Raw genomic sequence first — 26,545 nt, forward strand, 5'->3', positions numbered from 1 at the left:
GGATGGATGCAACATTTAAAAAATGGCACATGGATTCTGCTAATACATTTTTTCACACTTCATAAGCTTTTCCAGCCCTAAAGGAGCTGCAAAGTACTTTGTTTCCAATTTTAAATCTTTACTAAACATTACCCAACTGCGTAGGAACCCAAACATTTCAACTGTACTGTTTTAGAAATAAACCTTATTTTATAATTTTCTTAGTTGTAATTCTGGAGTGCACTAAAACACAGCATGATCTGTAGATCCACAGCAAGTAAAACACTTTGCCAACACCTGCGTTTAACTAGGTGCTGAAGCAGTGTAATAAAATCACAGTATATGAAACCACTCTAATTGTAATAATAGTTACCTTAATATCAGACTGGAGAGATGTGCTGTTTTCCCCACTGGTCACCCATGACATGCTTTCTGAAAACAAATATTTTCAGAAAAAAAGAGTAAGAGGAATGTGAGATGGTTTGAACAAAAGAACTGAGCAGACAGGGTGTTACTATGAGTCACCCAACAGTTTTATTACTGCTTTGACCCGATAATCCACCATTAAAAGTTGATCATGTAGACATCAGTCATGATTGTAGTGAGAAAGAATGTGGTAGTAAATGAAATCTTTGGGTCACCCTAACCTGATATTGACTCACTGCTGTCTAAAAGTGAAACCACTGAGCTCTGCACCTTGCTCCAGGCACTGCAATCACTACGGACTTTGTATTTAACAACTGCTTCAAGGTCTGCCTGCCTGGCTTATTGAGTATGACCAAAATTAATTTACAAGTTCTAAAACCTGTTGGTTATTTAATTCTCCTCTCTGGGAAACAACAGTTAGAATGACTTACATTCCCTCTGGCCTGATTTGTGAATTGTGTCAGTGCACTGGGAGCACCTGCAGTTAGCTGCACTGTGCACAGATTTCAAATCCACCATTAATCTTTTTTTTCTGCTGGTCCTGAAAAATGTTTATTTAGCTTTGTTTTGTCCGTCCTCAGCGACATAAAAAACAGTGACAGAATAAAATGCTCCACTGAAGCAAGAAACACTTTTTAACAGGAACTCAATTTCTTCACTTCGCTTAGTCTGAAACAAAGATTGTTTGGCGGTTTCCTTGCCATTAATTTTGCTAAGACGTGATTACATTTGCCTGCTACAGAATGCTGACCTTAACATTTGACTTTGCCAACCGTCTGCAATTTATCATGATCTGCAAACTGGAGCAGTCCTTCGTCCTTCACAGGTGAACGATGGAATGTCAAACAACATCAAGGATTATCAATTAACATTCCCACCATACAAGGCACAATTCTCCTCCTTCAACATAAAATAGAGATTGTTTGTTGGCACCAGTATACCCAGATGTTTATTTAAAGTTTTTAGAACTCATGAGTACATCTTCTCCTTGAACAGGTTAAGTGTTAGGCCTCTTCACATCTTGTAAAATACAGTTGTTGGTTTTTTTTGGTTGTTTCTTAATAAAACTGTTCAAGATTCATAGAACATAGAACCACATCCTCTGATTGCACTTATTTCAGTGCAGGGAAAAAGTCACCCAGTAGCTGTACTTAAAAAAACAGTATGGGAAATGCTGATGAAGGTTCTCAGTCATCCAGGTCATAGTCATTCCGTAAAAATTCAAAAAATATCCACTGGACCTTGAAAACCAAGTCCAGTGGATATTTTTTGAATTTTTACGGAATGAGTATGGGAAATGTTTAAGTGGAGTACAGTAAACGTTGCAGTGTTAAAGCAACACTTTGAGAGTAAATTTGGTCCCACACTAATTCATAGTGGGACCAAATGTACTCTTGAGTGTTACTTTAACTCTGCAACATTTACTGTAGACAGGGAGGCCAATTGGAGTCTGATGAGTAGGGGCATAACTGGCCACTTTATTAGGTACGCAGGTTCAATTGCTTTTTAACACAAATAGGCAATCAGCAAATTACTTGACAGCAACATTTGGCATCTAGATGTAATAGCTACAGACCCAAAGGACTTCACTGGATTTTGCTCGTATTAGCTGAAATAAAAAAAAGGTTGGATAAAATTGCATTAGGCTTGTGTTACATTTTAGTGGGGTAACTTTAGGATTTTTTCATTGTAAATGTCATATAACTAATTACTTTTCATATATAGGTATTGACATTACATCACTTGGACACAGCTGGAAGAGATTTTTACTTAGGACAGGGCAGGGATGAGCAGGGAGCTGAGGTACACATACTTGACACTGATTAACTTAGGAGCTGAAATGCATGTGTTAAGTATACCATGAACAGACTAAGAGAAGAGGCGACGGTACAGTGCCACTGATTCAATAAGAAACAAAAAAGGCTCGCTGAAGTCAAAGGATGGATATTGTGGTTAGAACCAGTGGTGGACAAAGTACTCAGCAGTAGTACCTGAGTAAAAGTATTTATACTCATAGTCAAATCTTACCTAACTACATGTAAAAGTTACTTAGGCAAACATCTACTCAAGTTAAAGTTTTTAAGTACTCACATTTGAAAATACTTAAGTATCCAAATATACATGCATTTTGAAGTAATATTCAAAAATACAAATAATATTTTCTAATATCAGTACATTTCTGTACAGTTTTCAGAGTAATTCTAAAGAACCTTGTAACCTTCAGCAATCATCTGATGAAATTATGATAGAATAGAATTAGCTTATACATCTGCTGCACAAATAGTTTAATTTAAAAAAAAAGTAATTATAACTGATGTGACTCCATTTTTTTTTTTTTAAGTCAGCATTACAGACCTAACTAGTTAGAAATATAGCATCTACATATAGCTGAAAGGCTGTGTTGGTTAACAGTAGGACTTTCACAGGGCTGCAGGGAGTGTCTGCAGTTTTAGCTTTATGCTTGTTTTTATTTTAGACCACAGGGATTCAGGTATTACTCAGCTGTACCTTGAGCTCTGAGCTTGGCCAGCTCCTCAGTCAGGGAATCGTAGCTCTCCTCCAGTTGTCGCTTCTTTAAGTCCATATTCTGCATGTACTCCACCAAAGACTGGATCTTTGCCTCATGCTGAAAGTCACAATGTTAATCTCAGATGCAGAAAGCTTAAAGATAAGAAAAAAAATAATAATAAAACTTTACCCATGAGAACCCTCCACTAAAGATGAAGAACTCTCCTGCTAAGCTGAATGAATGTGCTCACATCAAATATTTATGAGGCTCAGTCATTAGGGAATTTAGTTTAAACACCAAAGATAGTAAAATTTACCTCCAGATAACTGCAGACAACCTCGGTCGCAGACAGAATATAAAACACTCCACACTTTAAGAATCAGAATTGGATGCATAAATAAGGACTGACGGAAAAGAATTGAACATCTCCACAAACAAAGGACAGAAACTTCAAAGCATTAATTACTTTTCATCAAAGTAATCTAAATCACACAAAGGCCCACTAGACGGCAATAAAACAGATAAAGGAGTGTGCTTGAAAGATAATGGAGATGATAATCTGTTATGGAGTATTTGAGGCTCTGATGTCTGTTCTCCTTATTTTTGTCACAATAACACCAGTATTTCCATGCAGGGAAACAGATTGACAATTTTATTTTCTCATCCTGATCATCTTTGTTTCCTTGGTAATAAACAAGGACTAACTGATCAGTTTAGATCTGCACCTGCGAGACAAGAAGATGGCATGACGACAGCTCTCGGCTTGTTTCCTCCATCTTTTTGTTGCACTCCGTTTGGAGGTTCTCCAGGTGTCGGCAGCGTTTCACCATGGACTTCACCTCAGACTTTATCTTGCTGATGTAGAGCCGGGCCACTGTGAACTCCTCCTCGACTGCACCACTGATCTCAACGGGCTGGAGATAAATAACACACACAGCAGGAGAAGCTGCTGAAACCCTAGCAGAGCTGATGCTTATCAAGATTGAGTGGCAACGATTGAAAGATGGCTGGGAAATGAAACAGAGTGGAAGGAGAAAAGCAAAGACTTTGTGGGATCTTTTGAACTTAAACATTTGATTAACAGCATTGTTTAGCAGATGCTGTGACTAAGCTGGTTTTCAATGGTCTGTGGAGAATTAAAGAAATAAACACATCAATCTCAATGTCGCATATTCTACTGATTCTACAACATAGGTCCATTAAGTCTTATTCATTGTTACTGCAGTATTTGTTACAGTGGTATTAAAAATAGTAGATCGTGAACTTGTTTGCATTTTTTCATACCACCAATTTTTCATACCAATAAAACCACATTTTATTTGTTTAGTGGTGGCCCAGCATGAATTAAAGTGAAAGGATTTTTTAAAAATACTTTTCAAATATTAATCTGAAAGTCTTTGAGTGTAAATTCAGAGCAGCCTTTTTCATTACAGTGTAAAAATTGCAAATCTTCTTTTGGAAAGTAAGCTTGTATGAGCGATGCAAACAGAAACATTTAAACAAAGCGTGCACGAGGACAAATGGGCTCCTGCATGCTCTCACACGCTTTTAATACATGTTCCCTCTTGAGACGTGGTACAGCGTTGTGCATGTGCATTTTTTTTTTAAGTGGAAAGGGTGGGTCTTCAAAAATTCAAAAATTCATGAAAATCCTCCACTATACCTTTAAGTTGGAGCAGCGTTTTCTTTAAGAGCATAGCCCAAAAACATTCGAGACCAGTTGAGGAACAAAGCTAATGACATTAGTCAATCTACAAGGGCAGCTAAAACAATCACTTAAACCACAAATACATTTTTTTTTTCACTCACCAGCTTGATTTCCCTGTTTCCAACTATAGTGCTGAACTCACGCAGGTCTCTCATGAGGCCATTGAGAACCTCAGCAATGCGTTTTCTTTGGTGGCTGCTCACCTCCTGGATACGGCACAGCTCTGCCTCTAAAGCCCTAAGGTGAGCCTGTTGGAGGAGACAAGGAAGTTGAGATGTGTGTAAGGAAAGGATGTCAAACAAGCAGAAAATACAAATTAGAGAAGGACTTTAATTTTAATCTTTTAATGCATTTGTTTGTTGTTTTTCAAATGACTTAAACTGAACTGAAATACAGATTTGCATTATCTTATCTTGAGGTCACATGATTCTGCAGAATCAAAGCACGTTCTTAGAACGCTAAATGGTATATAGAATGTACCTAGTGCCTTTTTAAGTCAGAGAACTCCAATGCACTTTACACTACATTTAGTTATTCACCTGTTCACCCACACATTCACACACTGATGGTGACAAGCTACATTGTAGCCACAGCTGCCCTGGGGCAGACTAACAGAAACATGGCAGACTTTCACAGGCGCCACCAGGATACACTTAGAGATTTACATCCTTATACAACCAGCACTTATTTTTAAACTATTAACTGACTACACTGATATGGTTTGAGTAAACGGGTTGTTACTGTTAGGATTTTAAACATTGTCCCAAAATAAATTGGGTTTTTTTTCTGTTCATTAATTATCTTTGAAACTCATATTTCTTTTCTTTCATTCCTGCTGTTTTGTCTCTTTGGTAGACATTCGGTAAACTTTTTTGTACACTGAAGTCAGAAACTCTACTCCTTCTTACTCGAATGCGTGATCAGAGTGAATAAAACTTCAAATGTGAATAAAATTGGTTTTATTCATAAGAGGCCAGGTAAAAAAGAATCTAACTACAGGTGTTTGTCAAACTCGTGGACTTCGCTTTAAAAGGCCCTACTTTCAAGGTCTTTTAAAAAAGAAAATACACAGCAAGATGCTTTTCATTTTCCTTTCAGTATTTGGTCAATCATGTTTCTACTGATCTACTTAAAATGAGATTTGCATGGTTAAAGCCAGGTTTTTCTAAAACGAAGCAGGTCAAGCTGAGAAGAAACATCACATCAGTCTCAGTTTTCTTAAAATCATTCTACTCTGCGGATTAACAACTCAACAACATCAATACGATTCTCCTTAACCTCACTGCATTGAAAACAAGACAAACCCCCCACCCACCCACCACCACCACATTTTATTATGCGAAACACCACCTATCTACCACTGGATGCCAACATTTATCAGTCTGGTGTGCGCTCTCTTTCTTTCTCTCCATCTGTTGAGGTGCAGAAATATCCCAATGCCAAGCACAAACAGCTAAATATACCAGACAGAGTTAAGCAGGTGCTTGATTCCTAAAATAAAGGGGGAAAAAAGGAATATTGGAAACATTGTGTCTGCAAATATAATATTATTTTTACATTATTTATGTGGGGTTAAATAATAATTGTGAAAAAAACATGCTCTGCATTTTGCAATCTGCTTCATTACTGGTGATCTTTGGATGTTCTCTCCTGTGCATCCATAGGTTCTCTTCAACAACATAATGATTATTTGATTTCTCTAAATTGTACTTAAGTGTGTATGTCTGTTGCTGTTTATTTTATTATTATTTTTATCTTGTGGCTACAGTGGCTCAGTGTGAAGCATAGTTGCCTAGCAATCAGGATATTAAAGGTTTGATTCCAGCTTCATCTTGACACATATGTAATCCCCCCATAGGCATGAGAGAATATGGCTATAATGTAAAACACTGTCAGTGGTACAAAAAATGCTAAATGTATTCCATTTATATCTGTCAGTCTCAGACTTTTGAAGGATAAACTCAAATTAAATCGAATGAAATCTGCTGCATTTCTGTGTTAATCATATTCCGTTTAAGCTGGCATATAGTCAGGAAGAAAAAAAATGCATCAAACAATGAAAAATTTAAATTCATAGTGAGGTTGGGTGTGATTAAAAAAGGCTTCCTCTTGATTCTTGCTTGAAGTAAGTTGATAAAGTCAACATGTCTAAACAACTGATCTGTGTTTATTCTATTACATACAGCATTTATATTAGTAAAATCAATCTATATATTTGTAAAACCTATTTCTTATATATATATATATATGTATAAGGCTTCAGAGTGGATTACAATACTATAAAAATCTCCAGACTCATTGCACACTGTAATGTATTTTAACTGTTAATTTCAATAAATAGGACAATTTTTTTAGCAAAAAGGAAAAAAAGCTATATTTTGCAACTTTTTTATTATACAGGGTAATAAAAAAGCTATATAAAAAAAAATGTCAGCCTACTGAAAAGTATGTTTTTACGCTGTGTAGAACACACAAACCTGCCTAGGTCTATTTCATATAAATGCAATTATGTAATTGCCCTGTCATTTTCTAAGTGTCAGTAAAGCCCAGGTTACTAGTGGCCTTCAGGTCATCTGGTTTATCTTATCTTGCTCTTTACAATAATCCATAAATTATCTCTGGGAAAAGTTCAAGCCAGTTTGTTGACTAATCAGAGTTTAACTCGTTATCAGGGATATGAAAGCAGCTTTGCTATCTTGTGGACATGTGTGGCCGAGTTCCAAATCCTATTGGTAAATGTAATCAGGCTCTTCATACAGCTTTAAAACGCCCTAGATGATGGCTGCCTTGTCTTTAGCCTTGATGGAAGTTAGTAGACATACACTCTGTCCTCACTGACTTTGGAAACCTGTACTCTTCATATTCTTCATTTGAAACATGCTTTTTGGAAAGGGAGAGCTTTGACAAAAATAATGCAAAATTTTTGTATTCATCTTTGCGTGGTGTCTCTTTAAGCTCTGAGGCCAGACCTTGTTAATCTTCCCACAGAGGCTTGAATTCACTTTGCTTTGCAATCCTCTTAAAGCTGTTCGTAAAGCTGTTGTTATCCTTGTTGTTTTTTAACCTTTCTCTACCACACCTGTTTCTTCCACCAAACTTTCAATTAGCATTTCTTGATACAGCGGTCTGTGAAAAGCCAGTTTGTCTGGCAATGACCTTTTGCAGCTAATCTTTTTTCTGGGGAATAACAATGACAGTCTGAGGGACAAATGTCTGCTCAACATTATTCCCTGTTACTGTGGCAGCCACAGCAGAACTTTTTTTGTGTTAAATGTGATATTTTGTATTGTGGTTTGTTATGATTCAATTTTTTTTTTTGACATAATTCTCAGTTTTCTTAGGCTTTGAGCCATAATCATCTATACTGACAGAAAAAGAACAATGCAATGAATCTATATACTTATTGGATTCCTTTATAGAAAATGTAAAAACGTAAAAAACAATCCAGTGGACCAGTGGAAAACAATTTGTGGACTTAGAAAACATGTTTTCTAAACAAAAACAAGGCTTTTGTCCAGTTGATTATTTTTGAACTTTTTTGGAATGACGATGACCTGGATGATTGAGACTCTTCACCAGTATAGCAAACCAGTTGAATGCATCATCTCATTGACTTGAATGCAATCCCTCAAAAAGTTCAAAAAGTGCTCCTCTTGAATATGATGTATAAGATCTATATCACTTTGCACCATTTTTTTCTTACAGAGAGAAAGAACTTGTCAACCATCTTACATACAATTACTATTAGCAGGCTTGCTCTTTTTCTGCCAGCTAGGATGTCAATAAAGTAGGAGGAGTTTGTTTGCATTTACGTTAGCAGCATATATGAACAAGAACAATACATAAATTTACTTTTTTTAACCAACTTGCACAGTAATTAGCATAAAAACGCCCCATTAAATTTGGGTCAGCTGTGTCCATGTGGGTGCATGCAACTCTTGTTTTTTTTAACTAAAAGAAAGCATGCTGCATTCATATTAGCTGATGCGGTTTCAAAATCTACAATGTCAGCTGTATATTCTTCATGTCTTTCATTAACGTAATGCTCTGTTATACTTTACAGGTCACCTCTCCAGTCAAACTTCTACTTCTGAGTAAGCAGCAGTCAATCACTAACCCAAAGATAATTCAATCATGAATAAATAGAAAGAACAAAGAGAGTAAGTTAATACAACTATTCAGTTTATCCACAGAGAGATTTATGAAAATATATTCAAGAGAAGACTCTTGAAGTGATGAATAGTGTAATTGAAATTGATAGAAATTAACTTAAGTAGCTAGATAAATGGAAGAAGGTGCACTGAGAGGCAGAAGAATGGCAATGACACTGAGCGATGGCCTCAAAGGAAAGAGAAATCTTAACTAGAATGGAGGATGAGGAAAACCAAAGAGGCGGTCAAATGATGAATGATCTCTGCTGAAGATACGCGGAAATAAAATCCAGTCCTAAAGATGCAGGATGAAGCTGAGAAAAAGCTCTGTCACAGCGAAGTAATGTCTAACGTATTGCCGGTCAGCATGTTAGAAGACGTTCCTGTGAAGGATCCCTGTCAGCTGAGAGGTATCGACAAAACGCGATGAAAAGGAGAAGTTGTGCTAAGTGAAATGATCAGGGACAAATTACAGTGCCAGCAGAGTTTGAACTAAATTGCACACAGAATCGTTATGTTGTCAGCTCCTTTCATCAGGTCTTGGTTGGTTTCTCAGAAAGACAAAGATGAAAGCAATGGTCGTCTGACAGGCTGTAAAATGGCACATGAAATATTGAGTAGGCTCTAATAGGGTGAAGAAAGGTTTACTCGGTTCACAGAATAGGTCACAATAACTGAATTATGGTTTTACCACATTTGCAGAATTCTATAAGGATCAGGAGATAAGAGATACATTTACTTTAATAGAGTAGATAAAAAAAATTACAGATTGCATTCCAAAAAGCGTGGTTCAATAATCAAAGTAATGTACTTTTAAGCTTTTTTCTCATTAAGTTAAGGAAAAAATAAATGAAACTAGGTAAAACGGCCCCTCTACAATAAGAATCCAATCATAACCAGGGTTTTGCAAATCTATTGGTAAGAGGAACTTGTTTCACCTATAACTATAATTGTTAATGGCAAAAAAAACTTTTTATATACAATTAGATTAAGTAAAGCATCAAATACTGTTATTTAATTATTATGAAGCATTTATACTCTAGTCAGAAAAAAAAACATAATCTAACTTAAGGCATCTGAAAAAAGAAAAGGGTTTTGACGACTGATACAAAGAACACAAGCTGAATCTTTCAAGGAGTAAAACTGGAAACAGATTCCAGCCTAAAATATATTGTCCTAACATGTCAAGTATTAACTTTATTGTATTTTAGAACAATACATGCGGGTAACTGTTTTTTTTTTGTGTGTGTCCTGTTTTGTCAATAAGGCTCTGGCAATAGATGTCCCAGAGTTAGCCGGTAGCCCAGCAGCTGTGCTTTCACAAGGAGACAATCATGACAGTTGCCATAAAGTTCCACTTGATACTTGTTTATGAAACTTTATTTAACATTATTTATGGAGTAAAATCCTATACAACGGACACGGGGAGGGAGGTGAGAAAGCACAAGGGCATAAGAACTAAGAGGAGAGAGAAACAGAGATAGAGACAGGAAAGAGTGCATGAAAAAAAAACTAAACTGCAAAAATGGACAAAACAGAAGATACACCGTAATTCCTAGAAGTCTGCTTCCATACCTGTATGATAGGAGAGGAACAGATGTCCCCAATGTGGCTCTTATCTTTCCACAGAGATAAAAGGCAGCGTCCTAAAGGAACCGACTCACGGCAGGGCCCCCTGGCAACTGAAAGAATGCGCCTAACGGCAGAGTTCTTTGGCACGCATGGCCTCTGCCAATCCTTCCCATGTCCAGCCCTCTCCCCCATGTTTGTGATGTATTTGATGAACGGTTTGTACTGAAACTGAAATCTCTGTAACTCAAAATGTATTTTACAATAAAAATTGATTGATTGATTGAATGAGAAAACAGGGAACATAACATAACAACAGCAAAAAGAAGGCAACAGACAACCAAAGTAAAAAAAATAAATAAAAAATAAAAAGCTTCCAGAGCAGTGGGTATCCCTTAGATATCCATGTGTGCGGAAGGTAAAACCTATGGTAATTACACAATATTGGTATATATCTGTAGTTTGACTCCAAGAGTTTCTGCAGCCTGACTCCAGAGGGGCAAAACCCCAAAAGGGCACAGTCCCTGAGGGGCCCAACCCCAGAGGCCATAGGGCCGAGGTCCCTGAGGGCCACAGCAGTGAGCTGATGGACTGCAAGTTGGACCCGGATGAGAGCCAACGGGGCTGAGTTCTGGGAGCGCCCTAGTGGGGACCCCACAGGACCAGAGGGCCCAGGCCTGGTCCTCTGTCAGATCAGCATAACCCGTCAGAGCAGCACACCCATAGTCAATATGCAAGCGCAAGACAGGCCCTGCTCATTATTACGTCCTAGGATGTTCAGTAGGTGGGGGGCAGAAAAACACCCAACCTTACAAGTAGACAAAAGCAACTTCACATTCATCCAGGCACATTCACACAATCCTACCCTTACAACCATACAAACATAAACAAGAACTTAACAGAGACACACACAGAGGCAGACATTAAACTCATTCTTACTATTCTCATACATACACTATCCTCCCGGGTCTGGGGGCCAATCCCCCTGGAAAGAACAGGCCCACCGGCCCAGGAGGAGATCTTTAAGTATTAAAGCACCCCTAATCTGATACACATGGAATATACAAAATAGGGCACATTATACAGTGAGAGATACTCATACTGCATAAACATGAAAACCTGCATAATTTTCATTAAATGTGCTCCAGTTTTTTTTTACTTTTGATCAAAAAACAAAGAGTTTCAAAATACACAAACTTGTGTAACAAGTTTAAAAAAGCATTATAAAAGACAACAATATTCAACACAAGCCATTAGATTGGTTTATTGTACTATCCTTAAATTTAAGTGCTCTATAAGGTTACATTTTTCAGTATTTGATATTCACAGTGGATGTCACCTCACAAAGTGCCTTTTTGTTTTTTCATAAATCTCTTCATGGCTGCCGCTGTCTCATTTCCTCAGTGTCTGTTTAATTGCATTCAGAAGCAGCCCTCTGGTGAAATATATCCAATAGTGACTTGAAGAGATAAGCAAGCATATTTCCTTTCTCACACTTTCTAAATTTCTAGCCATAGTATTCGTTTTTTTTTTCTTCCGTTTTTTGTTGCAAAATGAAGCATTTGCAACAAAGTGACACTCAGACTCACCATCTTCTTCTCAAGTTCTTCAGCTAGGAGTTTGTTCTGCATGCTTTTCTCCTCGACCTCCAGGCTTTTTTGGTCGTAGTTTACAGCCAGCTCCTCCAGTGCCTGAAGCACCTCCTTCACCTCAGTCTTAGAGGATTCATTTTCTGCCTGCAGCCTGCCCAGCTCTGAATGCACCCTCTCACTGTCTCCCCTGGATGAAGCTAAAAGCTGAAAGGCAAAAAGGTTCTGTTATATATAAGTTGCATTAAAAATAAAATAATATATAAAAATAGGAATAAACTACTGCAAAGGAGGACTGCCTTTAATACTAGAAGACTATTTTACATGCTTAAGAAAGAGATAGATGTCTGCAGTGCAATGCAGCTGTACAAATGACGGTCATTTAAAATGCACACATTACATTGTCACTACAAAGAAAGAGGTGATTCTATTTTTCCTCTAGNATATATAAAAATAGGAATAAACTACTGCAAAGGAGGACTGCCTTTAATACTAGAAGACTATTTTACATGCTTAAGAAAGAGATAAAAGACTGCAGTGCAATGCAGCTGTACAAATGACGGTCATTTAAAATGCACACATTACATTGTCACTACAAAGAAAGAGGTGATTCTATTTTTCCTCTAGTCTTTGCTCTTCTGCTGCAGCCCTCTGAGAGTCATAACCCTGAATAAGCTGTCACTTAGTGTAGATGCAGCTCCTACTGGGTTTCCAGTGTATTTACAAAAGCACAAAGCCTTTGCTTTAACAAATGAGTTGCACTGCAACATATCTGGTGTTGTAGTTATGATTATGTCAACTCAGCCACAGCAGGCTCGTTATGGGGCATGAATGAAATGATGGTTCCTTCTTTCATGTAATGCAATATTCATTAAACCATACTTTAAATGCATTGTTTCAGTTGTGTATGAATATTTTCATTGTTATTGTTAGTATTCACTACAGCATTGACACCTTAAACAATTAACTTATGGCCAAGAACTGTTCCTTTTTAAATAAGGCTGTTAGTGAAATTATTTCTTGGTGTTAATTAAGTTTCTACAGGTAATTCAAAAGGCTTGTAATGTGGAGACCAAAAAAATATGCAGTCTGAATCTCTGTCAAAAGCAACTGCTTCATGATGTTGAAATAGAAACTGTATCATAATTGTCACCTAGGTAACATGCCGCAAGCCTACGTACATTTATGCAGTGTCACTGTTAGTTTAGTTTATTATTTATTTATTACTTATTATTTATTATTAGTTTATCTAACATCGACAATGTACATAAAAAAAAACATTAAAAGAGATGATTTGCACCACATTTAGCTAAAGCTAAAACACCTAATATACGTATATAAATGCCTAAATTCTGTACAAAAGAATTTTCGCTGCTTCTCCTCCTTTTTTTCATGTTTTATGTATTGAACTTGATGTTTTCATATATTATGCTGTAGCCAGAATATTGTGGGATATTAAAAAAATCAGGACATATTAATTCCTTTTATTTAAAATGTGACAAGCAACAATTTGTTGTAAATACATACGTTTTTAACCGTTTAAGGAATTTACTTCTGTAAATGTTTGGCCAGAAATTTCTAAAAGGCTATACAATATTTTAGAAATTATTTCCAGTGTTTTACTTGGCAGTAAAAAGTTCTATTGGCGGAAAAGCATTTAAGTCAAGCACATTTTGTATCTAAACGAAGAAAGAGCTCTGGGGAGTTTATAACAAGCGTTGGTGTTTTATTTGTGTTTGCACTAATTGAACAACGCTCTGCTTTATACTTCATTTAGCATAAATACACTTACTGATCAGCTCCCGCTGTCTAATTAACTCAAGCTCCTTTTTGGCAGCGGAAATATGTTTTATTTCCAGCTTGCTCATCTCAAGGGCAGAACGGTAAACCCTTTCACAGCTGATTTCTGTTTTAACTGTGATTCATGCTGGCACTTTTGCAGGAGCTTTGCCCTACTGTGAGCTGTTTAACCAAAATCATGAAAGGATGTAAATACCAAGATCTTTTACCTCCTCCTGGTCAAGCATCTGCCCCTTTAGCTTCTCCACCATCTGGCTCTGGTGGTTGATCTCGTCATCCTTCAGTGGAATTGAAACAATTAATACCGGTAATGTATTTATGACTATCTTATGATTTTCTAAGTTCTATCTGTGATCACAAACTTTCCTTTACGACCTGCTTAAAATTACTTTTTAAACCATACAATCAATTATAAAAATCAGATTTAAAAAACAGTTGTTTCTGTCTCAACATTTATTCAAAAATGTAAAGACAAATACCAGCTTCTTCACACACACACACACACACACACACACACACACACACACACACACACACACACACACACACACACACACACACACACACTAACACAGAATCATTTCATTTCAGGAAAAAGTTGGGGTTTTTTTGCACATAATAAAATTCATGGTTGAATACAGTTGTTTTTTTGTTATCCTGAAACTTTTTTACAAAGAAACGAAACTTTTTTGCCATCTTTAGGGTGAATTTAAGCGTTACCACTGCAGATTTTTTCAAGGTCTCAAGTTTTCCTTGCAACTTAAGCTGCTTTGTTCAAGTCCTGTTCTTGGACATTGCATCAAATGGAACAATGTGGGCAGAGTAAGAAAAGAGAAAACAACCTACAGTAGAAGGTATCTAAAGCAGTAAATTTTTTTATCAATTTGAAAAAGGCCACACAAAAACAACATTCAAAAGAAACCTGACTCAGAAACTTTGATTTATCTTTTAGCCAATCATCAACTGTATTCGACATTTTCAGCAGATAGTGTTTTGAGAATCTCCTTGTAGGTGCCACATAAGAATGGTTTATCTAAAGTTGCATAAAGGAACTGTTCACAATCTCTGATTGAAAACAGTTCCTGGCTCATCCTGGCTCAACAGAACACTGGCTCATCCTGTCAGTTTAGAACCATTTTAAAACTATTTTAAAACCATTGATATTCATAGATTACAGTCAAGTGGCTTGATGAAAAAAATACTCATTCAACTTAAGTAGCCATTTGCTGAAAAAAAGCTACAAATGTTCAGCCAAAGTAGCTTTAAAAGAACATCAAAGTTTCAATCAAGACCACTTTATAAGCCTGACTTTTCAAGACTTTTTCAATGTATATACTGTATATGGTGTAGAAAAGTGGCAAATGCATGCAAATTAACAAAATATCAGCCAAATCTATATATGTGCAATTTAAAACTAAACTATACTCATTATTCTAAATATTTAAAATCAAAAGTCCACTTTCAAAAAGAATTAAGAATGATATGATTTCCTAATAGCTGCTCCTCTTAATAAATAATTCCCTACATGTTCACATAAATAATGCATTAATGGGTCATGCTCTGTTTAGCTGCAGACTCCTACTGAATCTCACAAAAGGTCTCTAATCAGCTCTACATTTATTCCCAGGAATTCCCCTTGCTGCATTCATCACCTTATCATCCAGCTGCTTGTACAGTTTGCAGATCTCTTCCTCATACTTGTGTCGTTCTTCTTCAGAGATATGAACCACAATAGATGAGGCTATGGAGCAGGGGCTGCAAGGGGTGCAGGGGGTGCACGGGCTGCATAATTCAAGAGTTGGCTCTTCAAAAGCCAGAGGCACAAATGGGGCGTCCTCAGATCCTTCACCCAGCCGCTCTAGAATAACATCACCTATAAAGGCAGAAGGTAAATATTTTTTTCAATGTGTTGCCCTTTGCTTAACCAAACAAACCTCTAAGGATGAAAACATGAAGAAAGATAATGAGGTTTATCTTCTCCATGCTTCCACCTAATAAAATAAACTTGAATAATGGATTCAAAATGGTTCGGCAGGGGAGACATCTTTTCTAATACTGCCACCTAGCATTAGCTTAAATGACTTAGCAGTGATATTAATAAAAAAAAAAAAAAAACGTGCTGTTTTTGCCCAAAAAACATTAACCGTCAGAATTTACAAGATGTGCTTCTGAAAGGTGTAAAAGCTAAACTATGACACAAAACACAAAGGAAAATGAGGAACTGATGGTAATTATAGGTTTACTTGTATTCAAGCTTTTTTATTGTACTTAAAATTACCTTTTACATAAAAGGTAAAAATGCTAAATGCATCAATGGCAAAAATTATTTTAACATTTTCAATGCAATTTTTTAACACAGTAAATTTAATCCCAACTTAAAGATTTAGGGGTTCATAGTCATGACATTTTACATATCACTAGCTCACTCCAGTTGCAGACAGTTATCTAAAAGATGACTCCTTGGTTTGAGCTTGTTTTGCTCAGTTTGTTAGTATATGAAGCCCTCATGTATATTCATGACATAAAACAAAAGAGGTGCAATATTGCAAATGTACACAGAGTAAAAAGTAAGTAATGGGAGTTAGCACTTCCCGGTGGAGGTGTGAAAATAATGAAGGTCCAAGATCCAGTGTTTAAAAAAACGCAAAAAAAAAAGTGTCTGATCTAAAGAAAATTCAAATAATGCTCAGAAAACAGTATGAATGTTGGTTTTCACTGAGGCGCTAACTAAAGCTGCAAAGGCATTTATTTGTTGCTGGGGAGTTGGTGATGCAGTTTTACTTCCACTACTGAAAAAAGAAGACTTAACAAGATCAGATTCAATTCAGCGCTCGTCAACAGTGCATATGTACCGATAAGAGGCTCTGGGAAGGATTCACTAGAATTTAAAATGTTGCAGATCACACCAAGCTGTTGCTTTATCAGCCATCGCAGGACAGTCAGGCTCTTTTAATTGGCTTTCTGATTGCTTGATGCTCAAATTCTATTTAGACTCAAAAGGGGACTATCAAAACACAATGAGGATGGATGTTTGGTGTATATAACCTTATTTTATCATATGATCAAATAGTTGTTTGTCTTTTTTTTCCATAGACATATAACTTGGCGTGTGCCCCTTTAAATTGGAAATATATTTTCTAAACATATTAGTTGACTCTAATATCAAAAAGCAATCTGATAAACAAAAAATTATTTGTTATATTAAAGATTCTTTACTTAATTATGACTTAATAATTTTTTTTAATTATATTTTATATCAATATAAGGCCTTTAGTCATTTATATGATGAAAGGGAAAACAACTGAGTCAGTTTTCTGCTGTTTTTTTATCCACATCTCTACGCTAGAGCAGCTTTGAGTGACTCACACTTTAAGTCTGCTGTCTATGAGTAGTCACAATGCTTGAAGTAAAGATCTTTTAGAAGACATTTCATTGTCACATTCCTTTGCCAATATGTTCAACAATCCCTTCTGGTTTTAACACGTAATTGTTCAACATATGTATAAGGAACTCTTTATAGATCATGTCTGTCAAATCAAGTGGGTGAAGGGTGTGAGCAAAACATTGTTTGCTCTTTTTCCTATGCATATAACTTCTACTTGCCCTTCTGCCTATCTACGACAGAAAACCAATCTACTAGAAGCTGGAGCCAGATTGCACTTTAAAAATCTGCAAGCAATTACAGAGCGTCAGACCTGGAGGAAAGAAAAAGAATCCTTCTTGCACCTTCATTACTGAAGTTTCCAATATCATACGCATCATCATTGACTCAATATTCTTTAATCACTGTGTGAAATGTTATTGTAGTCAATACGATTAACTTTTTTTTTTATTTTGTTGTGATTGCAGAAATCCCTGGCCAAGTTTTTTATTTGTTTGTTTTTGTTGTATTTTTCTCTTCTACCTTAGCAAAGGTAGAAGGGCAGGGTTTATTATTTGGGAAGCATCTCACTGATTAAACACAAAGATATCATATAGAAGCTTATAAAGTCAGTCACACAGAATCAGACATTGCACTTATTTGTAGCCTTAAAAAAAAAATTAACTTGCAGGGTCTCCTCTGTGTCTTGTGGCCATCTCCTCGCAGTTTACTCTATTGCAGGTTGCTTAAAGTGAAGTATATTCTGAGCAGAAGAAAAACCACATCTTGGTCCAGTATTGTGTTTTTTTGTGCTAAATTAACTTTCTAAAAGCTAGCATTGTTTTCTTTCCTGGATTGTAAAATTAAAATTGAACTGACTTGGACTTGGATCTCTATCCTGGTAAACCATCTGCTTTCAGTAATGCAACAACTGCAATCAAAGCAAATGTTCCTGTTTAAGACAGTAATAACTTCACCTGTTGGGCAAATCTTTATTAAAGAGCCCAGTAATGTAGTGCTGGAGGGAGGAGAACAGCAGTCACCTCAGAGAGGCCCAACCAGAAAAAGACAACAGTGAAAGGAACTGTTGAAAGAAAATTGGGGCAAAGAATCTGTCAAAATGATCTACAAAATGCTATAAAATGTAAGTTCAATCTAGAGAAAAAGAGTCTTAAGAACGACTTTGAGTGACGCAACGGTATGAAACTATAAAAGAAATAATTTCTGCTCATCAGTGTTCAATAAAGATGTATTACAGTTCATTAAAATGCAGGTCAAGTGCTGGGGGAAATGTCTTCACAGTAAACAAAGGGCAGAAATTTGATTCATAGCCTGAACTTCAACCAATCATCACCACTGAGCCCACTGACATTTAAATGTCTAACAGATGAGAGTGGATGGACATCATTGTAAGTTGGTGTGTGAAAAGAAATGCTGATGTTTGGGTGTGATTATATGTGAGAAAACCACTCTAAGTTATGAGTTTTCCAATTGTAAAATGGCCAGGTTATCATTAAAACACAGGGATCCATAAAACATGAATTTGGGTGCAGTGACTTATCCATGTACATTGTAATGGGAAATACAATTGGACAAAGTATAGGAGTTTGAAGAAAATGCTAACAGAGATAGACAAAAAGGAGTGTTTATGTGTTCTTGGCACAAGTCCAACAAATCTGTTCGACTACCCTTTTCCTATATTTCCAGAGACAGGTATTCAGATTAGATCAAATAAGGTTAAATCTGCCCAAATGTGGAAGGAAAAGCAATGCCTTTGGGCTGTTAAAAAATGTATTCTTGTAAGTGAAAAGTCATCCATGCATAAAAAGGGACCGGAACAGGGAGATGTTTTGTAGTGATTTCTATCTGCAGGTCTTCTCCAGCACCGCCACCATCTTTTCAGCTTCAAGTATTGCATTTTTTTATTCAAGTCATAACTTTTAAATAGAAAATGGATTCAAGGTTGTATCATAAAATTGAGCAGGATATCAATGCCTTGAATATGATATATGATACAAATATGGGGGAATTTAGAAAAAAATTAAATAATAGATAATAAAAGTATATATGGGAAAAAGAATAGTTTAATTATTCCACTTGAAATGAAGTGCTAAAGGTGTAATGTGCCCCTTGTGTCCACTCTTATCTAATGAACTTTTGATACTCTGTTTAGTGCCTTGAAGCGACATCGCTAGACTTCAACATTTAAGTAGAACACTAAAAATTTATATTTAATAATTTTTACAGAATTGCTTAATGACAGCAAAGTGAATGTTTTGGAATGTCCATCAAAGAGCTCTTATTTCAGACACAAAAAAATTGGGTTTGTGTATGCTAGGTGGCCTACAAACTTGACATAGTTAGTTGCATCATTTCTGTTTAAAATACTGGGTCTAGATTTTAGCCAGCTATTGTGAGAGGAATTTAGGGTACTAGAAGGATACTCTAAATGTTTGAGCACACTCAAACAGTTTAAAAGCCAAGTAAGAGTAAAAATAAGGTAAAAGAAAAGAGCGTAAGGAGAACCTAAAAAAAATAACTACATAAAAAATACTATTCTCTAACATTATTCTGCCATTCAGTAAACAGACAGAATTTTGATCATTCTGAACTATTCAATGTTTAATGGTGAATTTAATGTAGCATACCACTGACTGTGGTATGCTATATTGTATCCACAGGTGCCCTGGGGCAGACTGACAGAAACAAGGCTACCATACTATTGGCACCACTGGGTCCTATGACCACCAACAACAGGCAAGGTGAATGAAGTATTTTGCACGAGGTCACAACCACCGACACAGACCGGCAACTGCAAGTCCCTCCTGAGCCACAGTCAAACCAATAATTTGACTGGCCTCTATAAATTATAACACTTAACAATCAAGAGAGCTATAATGACACGTGATTGTTCAGTGTAGCTGTATGAAATTGTTTGAAAAGGGAGTAGTTCTGGAAAAATGTTAACAACCAGGAGGGTTGTTGGCGTACAAATGGGCAAAACACTGATGTACCCAAAGCCTCTTATCAGTGGAAGGTTGAGGCTTTGACACATGCTATCAAAAATCATGAGAACTGTAACACAGGATGTTTTGTGTCTGCTTTGTGTTGATTCACAGAGATATAGTTAACTTACTTCCACAAGAAATGATTCAGAACATTATTAAATTATCTTTGTATTTTCTTCTGTATGAAAATGGGATTAAATTACTTGTCTGTCAACAGGAGGGTGCTAATACTATAAAGCCTTTTTCTCGGATATACAGTATGCTTATATTAGATTTCATTACACTCAAACTGGCAGCCCACAACTATTCCATGAAGCTACTGCCACTTGTTTTGTTGAAAATGTCAACATTTTCCTACTCTTTCAAACACAAACAGCCATTTTCACTGTTTTCTTGTTGAAGTATATCTGAGCCAAAGTAATCAGTGCAAGCATTACCGTTCTTCCAGCGGTTCAGCTCAGCTTCAAGTCTTTGTATAGTCTCCTTCATCGACCTGTTCTTCTCCTTTTCCTTCTCGTACTTCTTCTTCCACTGCTCTGCAGTGAGCTCCAGATTCACTGTGACCGTATTTCTAATGGTCTTGGCTCTAATTAGAGGGGATGCAGCACAGAGAAGGAAGGGATTGCAATGAACGACAGGAAAAGAAAAATTGCGGAGGAAAGAAGTTGAAGGAATAGAAAAACGGTATGAAGAGAGGGAAAAGAAAATGTGAGGCAACACAGAAAAGGTCTGGCTGCAGAGTGAAAATTGGCTTCCATCTCATTAATTGGTATGCAAACTGGGTATGCGGAAACAGTGTTTAGTGTGAATAGGGCGACAGAGCTATAGAGGCCTGATGCTTTACCCTGAAAGAAACATTTACAATGAAATTATGCTATTATAAAAATCTTAAGAAGATGGAGAATGTTATTCTGTTTTTGGCACCAATAAAAGGCATCACTGGATAGAAGGATGTGCTATTACTTAATTTCACACTCTAGCAAGTGAACATGGTGTTCATATCATTTCTATTACTACGTTTATGAGTAATTTCTACTGTCTATAGGGCAAACAACCGTTTATGCTGATATATTTTCCAATTAGACTTTAGATAAAAAGATACGTGCAAAGGAAAATTATCATATTAAGTCATACTGTGGGTCAAGGTCCAAAAATTAAGTAAATATCTAAGTAAATATAGGAATAAATCAAAAAGCTAATCACAATTTAATTAAAATGTTCATTGAACTTAAAACTTAGAAACTTTATTAGGGAAAAAAAAAGGGAAAAGCCAATATATATAGAATTGTGTTCCTTTTTTGCATCCTTCTTCATGAAAGATAAATTAAAAGCTTGAAGTCACCCAAATCTTATCTAAACAATCCAAGTGGATTAGGCTGAAGGCAACAGGTCTTCTAATTTAAGCCTTTATAGGACAAGTTACCATTTTTGATCACCTGCATACACTTTACAAATGGAGTAACCTCCCACCCCTGTCCCTCAGTAACATCTAGAAGCACAAGATCTATATCCAGCCATTCAGGAAAGATCCTGCTACATTGCTGCACATCTTATTTTGGCATTTTACCGATTAGATGAGCTTTTGAATGATATATTACCTACTATAAATTAAATTGGGGAAAAAAAAGTTTACAAGTCACGAAACAAAAGCTAAAAATTGAAAATATCTAAATGAAAACTTAAAAAGTAAAATTAAAGTTTATAAGCCTAGTTAACATTTATATTTAGGTTTCAGCATTAATGCCTCTAAGGTTATGTTGGATCAAAGAAAAACTGTTTCTTTCACTCTCAGAGTGTTTTTCATCAATTTCTAATAGAAGCACTTTTGTCATTTTTCTTAATATATTCAGGCAAGTTGACATTTCTTGTTATTATGTTGATATTTTTTTTACCATCAAAATATCCATATTTTTGGAATTTTACAAAGGTGATAAGGTCTTCTCCTGGATTCCAATAACACTATTGGCTAGCAAATTGGATTTTCATTTTATTTCACTGAGTGCCCTATAAAGGGTTAAGACTTGATGCAAAAGTTGGATAGTCAAAAAATAAAAAAGTAAGCCATAAAAAAACCAATGGAAACAGGAAAAAAGAACTGCTGAACATTTTTCGAAAGGGTTTGATTGATGTAATGCAAACACAGATTTTTCGCAGATTATTAGGACTTTATGTTCAATATGTCTTTTTTTAGATGACATACAAATACATTTTTTTAACTGACTCTCTTTTGGTTTTTGCGCTTTTGTACTGTGAGAGATACTTGCCTCAATTCCTATAAAAAAAAGTAATGGTCTAACTTAAGCAATGTATAATTTAAATAATTTAAACGAGGGTTTGCGTAATCTTGTGCAAATACTTGATTACTCTCCTTGGTAGATTTGGCAGAAAGAGTTTTTTTTTTTTTTTTTAACAAACTCAATATTATGGAGTAGAAAAGTTAGGAATGTGTGACAAAACTTAGGAAAGAGAAAGAAGTAAAGAGTCTTGTGTGGGCCAACAAAAAAGTTGGGATGGCCCAGTTCAGCGATTTGTGAAGCATCACAAGCTGACAGGATGATGCCAGCTTAGGGCTACTGAGCACAGACATGCATCTTACCGTTGGCCAAACATCAGCGTAGATTTAGTCTCTGCATCGTTGTAGCTGGAAGGGGAGCAACAGATAAACATGGTGGTGCGGCAGTTCCCACCCAGCGAGTCCTGTAGAATACGAGTCATTTTGCTGTCACGATATGGCACATGAGATTTCTGCAAGACAAAAGGAGGAGAGAAGAAAAGGAATTTTAGATCTCAATGAATGCATTAAAAAAACAGAAGAATGAAAAAAGGTCTTCTTTGAAATAACGGTTGTTCACATTGGAATAGAAGAAAGACAGAAAAAAATTCTCTCTAACAGCTGCATTATTCAGAGTTGTACCAGTTTAACCTCCTGAATGCACTCTAAAAGGCAGAATCCTTGTACAGTGAATAGGAAATGAATGCTTGCATAGTTCTAAAGGATGAGTGCAACATTGACAGTCTGACAGCCTTTTTTCCATTTGCTTTCCGAGGAGTTCCCTGACTCTTCAGTCTTACAGTAAAAGACACTTCAGGCCTGATCTTCTAAAGCTCTGCACATCGTAACAACATTGCAAACTTGTTGGCACTCAAAGAGCAGATCTTCAAAGAAGATGCAAAGTGATTTGTGCAGAAAATAAATCAGACAGTGCATGAAAACCGCTGAATGACTTGCGTGTATTTCTTCATCAATATTCCTTCCCTCAAAATATCATAATTTTTTATGTTTGCAAAGAAATACATGTTTATATTTAAGTTACATAAGAACTTCTATAATTACTTTCTTCAGATTAACCACTGTAGTACTTGGGAAGTTACCCCACCTACCATACCTTTCAGTTATTATTTTTTATTTTTTTCCCGTGGCAGTCTGTGGGAGTGGGGCTCGAACTCAGAACCTCAGGATTCCAAACTCTCTGCTCAAAACCACTACGACGCAACTCACCCTGTGCCGCTGACACAGCTTCTTTCAACTTTATCAAACCAAAATACCTAATGCTCGCTGTGCTGCAGGCAGTAAGGAAAATATATGAACTTAAATTTTCCCTTCTATCCTGAGTCAGGTCGTGTCTCCATCACTTTTAATATAGCATAGTTACAGCTGCCTCAAGCCAACTGAACAGTTTAACCTTGGATTGCTCTCACCTGCAGAAAGTCTGTGCAGGCGTTCACAGCTTGTAAGCACTCTGATGGGCAAAAAAAACTCAGCAGTGTTTTTTAAGGATTTATTGTATTTTTTTTTTTTTTTTTTTTTGTTAGATGAAGTAATAATTAAGCCTGGACCAACAGGTATTGGTAAAAGGGCTGCAATGTTTTGAATGTGATCAATGTGAGCACGGCTGCCCCAATGCTGCAGTGGAGGTAAATAAATAGACAGTCCTGCTGTAGAGCATAAATGTAAACATGTCACACAAACAGAAGCCTATAAAATGTGACTGGAGCCAGTATGGAAAGCCAAAACGGCCACATATTTTGTAACTCAAATATTACTATATTATCTTGTAAATTAAAAAGTGGCAAGATTTATATTAGTAAAGCTAAAAAATGTCAATTACAATTATGATGCATGCATTAAATAGACTAAATAAAAATACTTTTTATACTAAATAAAAATTATGTTTTGCATCTATTTAATTAACTATTGAATTAATATTTTTCATGCATTCAGAAATGGTTACTTAAAAATGTAAATGGATGGGGGTCCTGCTTATGAAAGTAAATCCTGCTTTTTTTAGCATAATCTGCTGTTAATCTGACTGCTGCTCCTTCTCTGTCACAGAGGGATGTTATTCAAGAGAAATAAGACAACTTACCCATGTTTTATGATATTTTATCATTTACTATACCTTGATATTAATACCCATATTTAAAGTCTAAAGATGGATTAAAATTTTCTTGTGGCAAACTGTTAAAGGGTCTAAAAGGAGATATTTTGTGGGACTTGGTGATAAGCAGTTCTTGAGGGAGAAAGGTGATAAATAATCAGTTTGTAAAGACTAGATATGTTACAAACTTCTGTTGTATAACTCTTATTTTTTCTTCTGGGCTACTTAACATGTTATAATTAAGCCATGCGCCACTTGTTCCTCAGTACGTACACCAGTTCCCATTGCTTTATGCTGGATCCCGCAGTTTTACTGCCCTTTACACTCCCAGTTTCATGTCATCGCTGTTCAGGACTACTGTGTCTACTTTGCTGTTTTCTTGATGCTTCTTGAATTTTTGTGCTTTTAATCACTTAATTTGGAACTTCATACCAACAGGCAACACAACATTTATGGACACAGGTGGACAATCAATTTCAGCTCTTTCTTGCCAAAAATAAAGGTTATCATTGAAAAGAGTTTACTTTTTTCCCCCTAATTGGGTCAATTAACTCCTCCTATTATGCAACAAACAGGCTATCGTTATATGACAATGCATACATTTATACTGTTATGTCTTTTGGAAATAGATAATCCAGTAACTTTCATATTGAAGGCATTAATGTAGTCCCATTCCAACACCTGTATTTCATTACATCCAGGATATATTTTCCTCCGACAAGCATTAGTCATCTTTTTAAAACGAATAATTAAGAAGTCAAGCCTGAGGCAGCTACTGACGAATTAAAGGGACTGCAGAGCATTTCATTTTTCACCATACCGTTCCTTCAGCCAAAGCAGAAATGACGTTCCCTAGAGCTGACAGAGACTTGTTGATGTTCTTAGCCTCATCCAGCACCGCTCCCTCTGCACCTGTCTTACTGACCTGACACAAATACACAAACATGGCAGAAATGAGTTCATGAACAGCTTCATAAAAACGTTTAATCCAATTCTAATAGCAAAGCTTATGCATGTTCTGATACATACGGAAAAGACAGGAAACCAAATCAACGTCAACATTTTTTAAACTCTACATTTTGATCTTGGATTTTTTTTTTTGATCCCAAGCTAGGAAATTACAGTGTAGCAACAAGGCAAGGAACAAAAAATGAAAATGAAGAAGAAGAAAAAAAAAGAAATAAAAGCAAGACAATAATCCTATTTACAGGAAGTATTGAAATATGAATACAGCACTAATTAGGACCAGCAATAAATAAACAATAGTACAAAAACTATATGGTAAAGTAAGCTTAAGATGTGCAGCATGCTATGAAAAACAGTTAAGAGCTCAGACAGGTCTTATTAAACACTGTAATGGTGGAAGATTGTAAAGATTTTCTTTATCTGTCCCTTCGACAGCAGAGCTGAAACAGTCTGTTAGAGAAGATGATCTGCTCTCTGTCCAGTGTATGTTGGAAAGGGCGCTCCTCATTGTCTATGATGGATAACAGTTTTTTAAACACCCATCTCTCTACAACAGTCCCCAAAGACTCCAACCTGAGGCTGAATACAGATCCAGCCTTCTCCATGTTCTATTCCAGTCTGCTGGAGTCTCTGGCTCTGATGCTGCTGCCCCGACATACAGCAGCAAAGAAGATGGCGCTGACAACAACCAACTGTTGTATTTTGTTTTTTTTTAGCTAATTTAATAATGCACTACCTTTAAGTATGTTGCCTCTGAGAAAAAAATAATATTTTTATGTCTTTTAAATCCTCTTCTTCTGATTTTATATAGCATTAAAGATTAAGCAAACTTGTAGAGAATCTTAGAGGTATCAAAAATATAAAAAAAAAATATTTTGTGCCATTAATTAGTGCTTTATCTTACAATTGTAGTATTTTTAATCATTTTATTTTTTTAATGGATGGTCACACTTTTAGTGCATTTAAAAGACCTCTTGGCAAGGAAATCTTTCACATTTATTTTATATAAGCATTTTATTAACAACTTTATTTTATTGGGATTTTATTAACTATATCATCACAAAGCTCTTTAAAGAAAGGCTGCGTTTTTTGCCATGAGG

The 26,545-nt window shown here is 36.1% G+C and overlaps 1 protein-coding gene across 1 annotated transcript in view; it reads right to left on the reverse strand.

The window, feature by feature from the left end:
- The window catches only part of LOC107103069, a 110,088-nt gene that overhangs the window by 25,171 nt on the left and 58,372 nt on the right, over positions 1–26,545 (reverse strand). The window contains exons 9-18 of the mRNA XM_015402592.1: positions 25,300–25,404; positions 22,697–22,845; positions 20,538–20,686; positions 15,384–15,604; positions 13,941–14,009; positions 11,932–12,138; positions 4,724–4,870; positions 3,640–3,828; positions 2,914–3,031; positions 353–411 (exon numbers count right to left, since the gene is read on the reverse strand). Of these exons, the coding sequence (XP_015258078.1) occupies positions 353–411; positions 2,914–3,031; positions 3,640–3,828; positions 4,724–4,870; positions 11,932–12,138; positions 13,941–14,009; positions 15,384–15,604; positions 20,538–20,686; positions 22,697–22,845; positions 25,300–25,404 (1,413 nt within the window). The remainder of the gene's footprint in view (positions 1–352; positions 412–2,913; positions 3,032–3,639; positions 3,829–4,723; positions 4,871–11,931; positions 12,139–13,940; positions 14,010–15,383; positions 15,605–20,537; positions 20,687–22,696; positions 22,846–25,299; positions 25,405–26,545) is intronic.

This window comes from Cyprinodon variegatus, unplaced genomic scaffold (genome assembly GCF_000732505.1).
Source record: "Cyprinodon variegatus isolate N-32 unplaced genomic scaffold, C_variegatus-1.0 Scaffold34, whole genome shotgun sequence".
Taxonomy (NCBI): domain Eukaryota; kingdom Metazoa; phylum Chordata; class Actinopteri; order Cyprinodontiformes; family Cyprinodontidae; genus Cyprinodon; species Cyprinodon variegatus.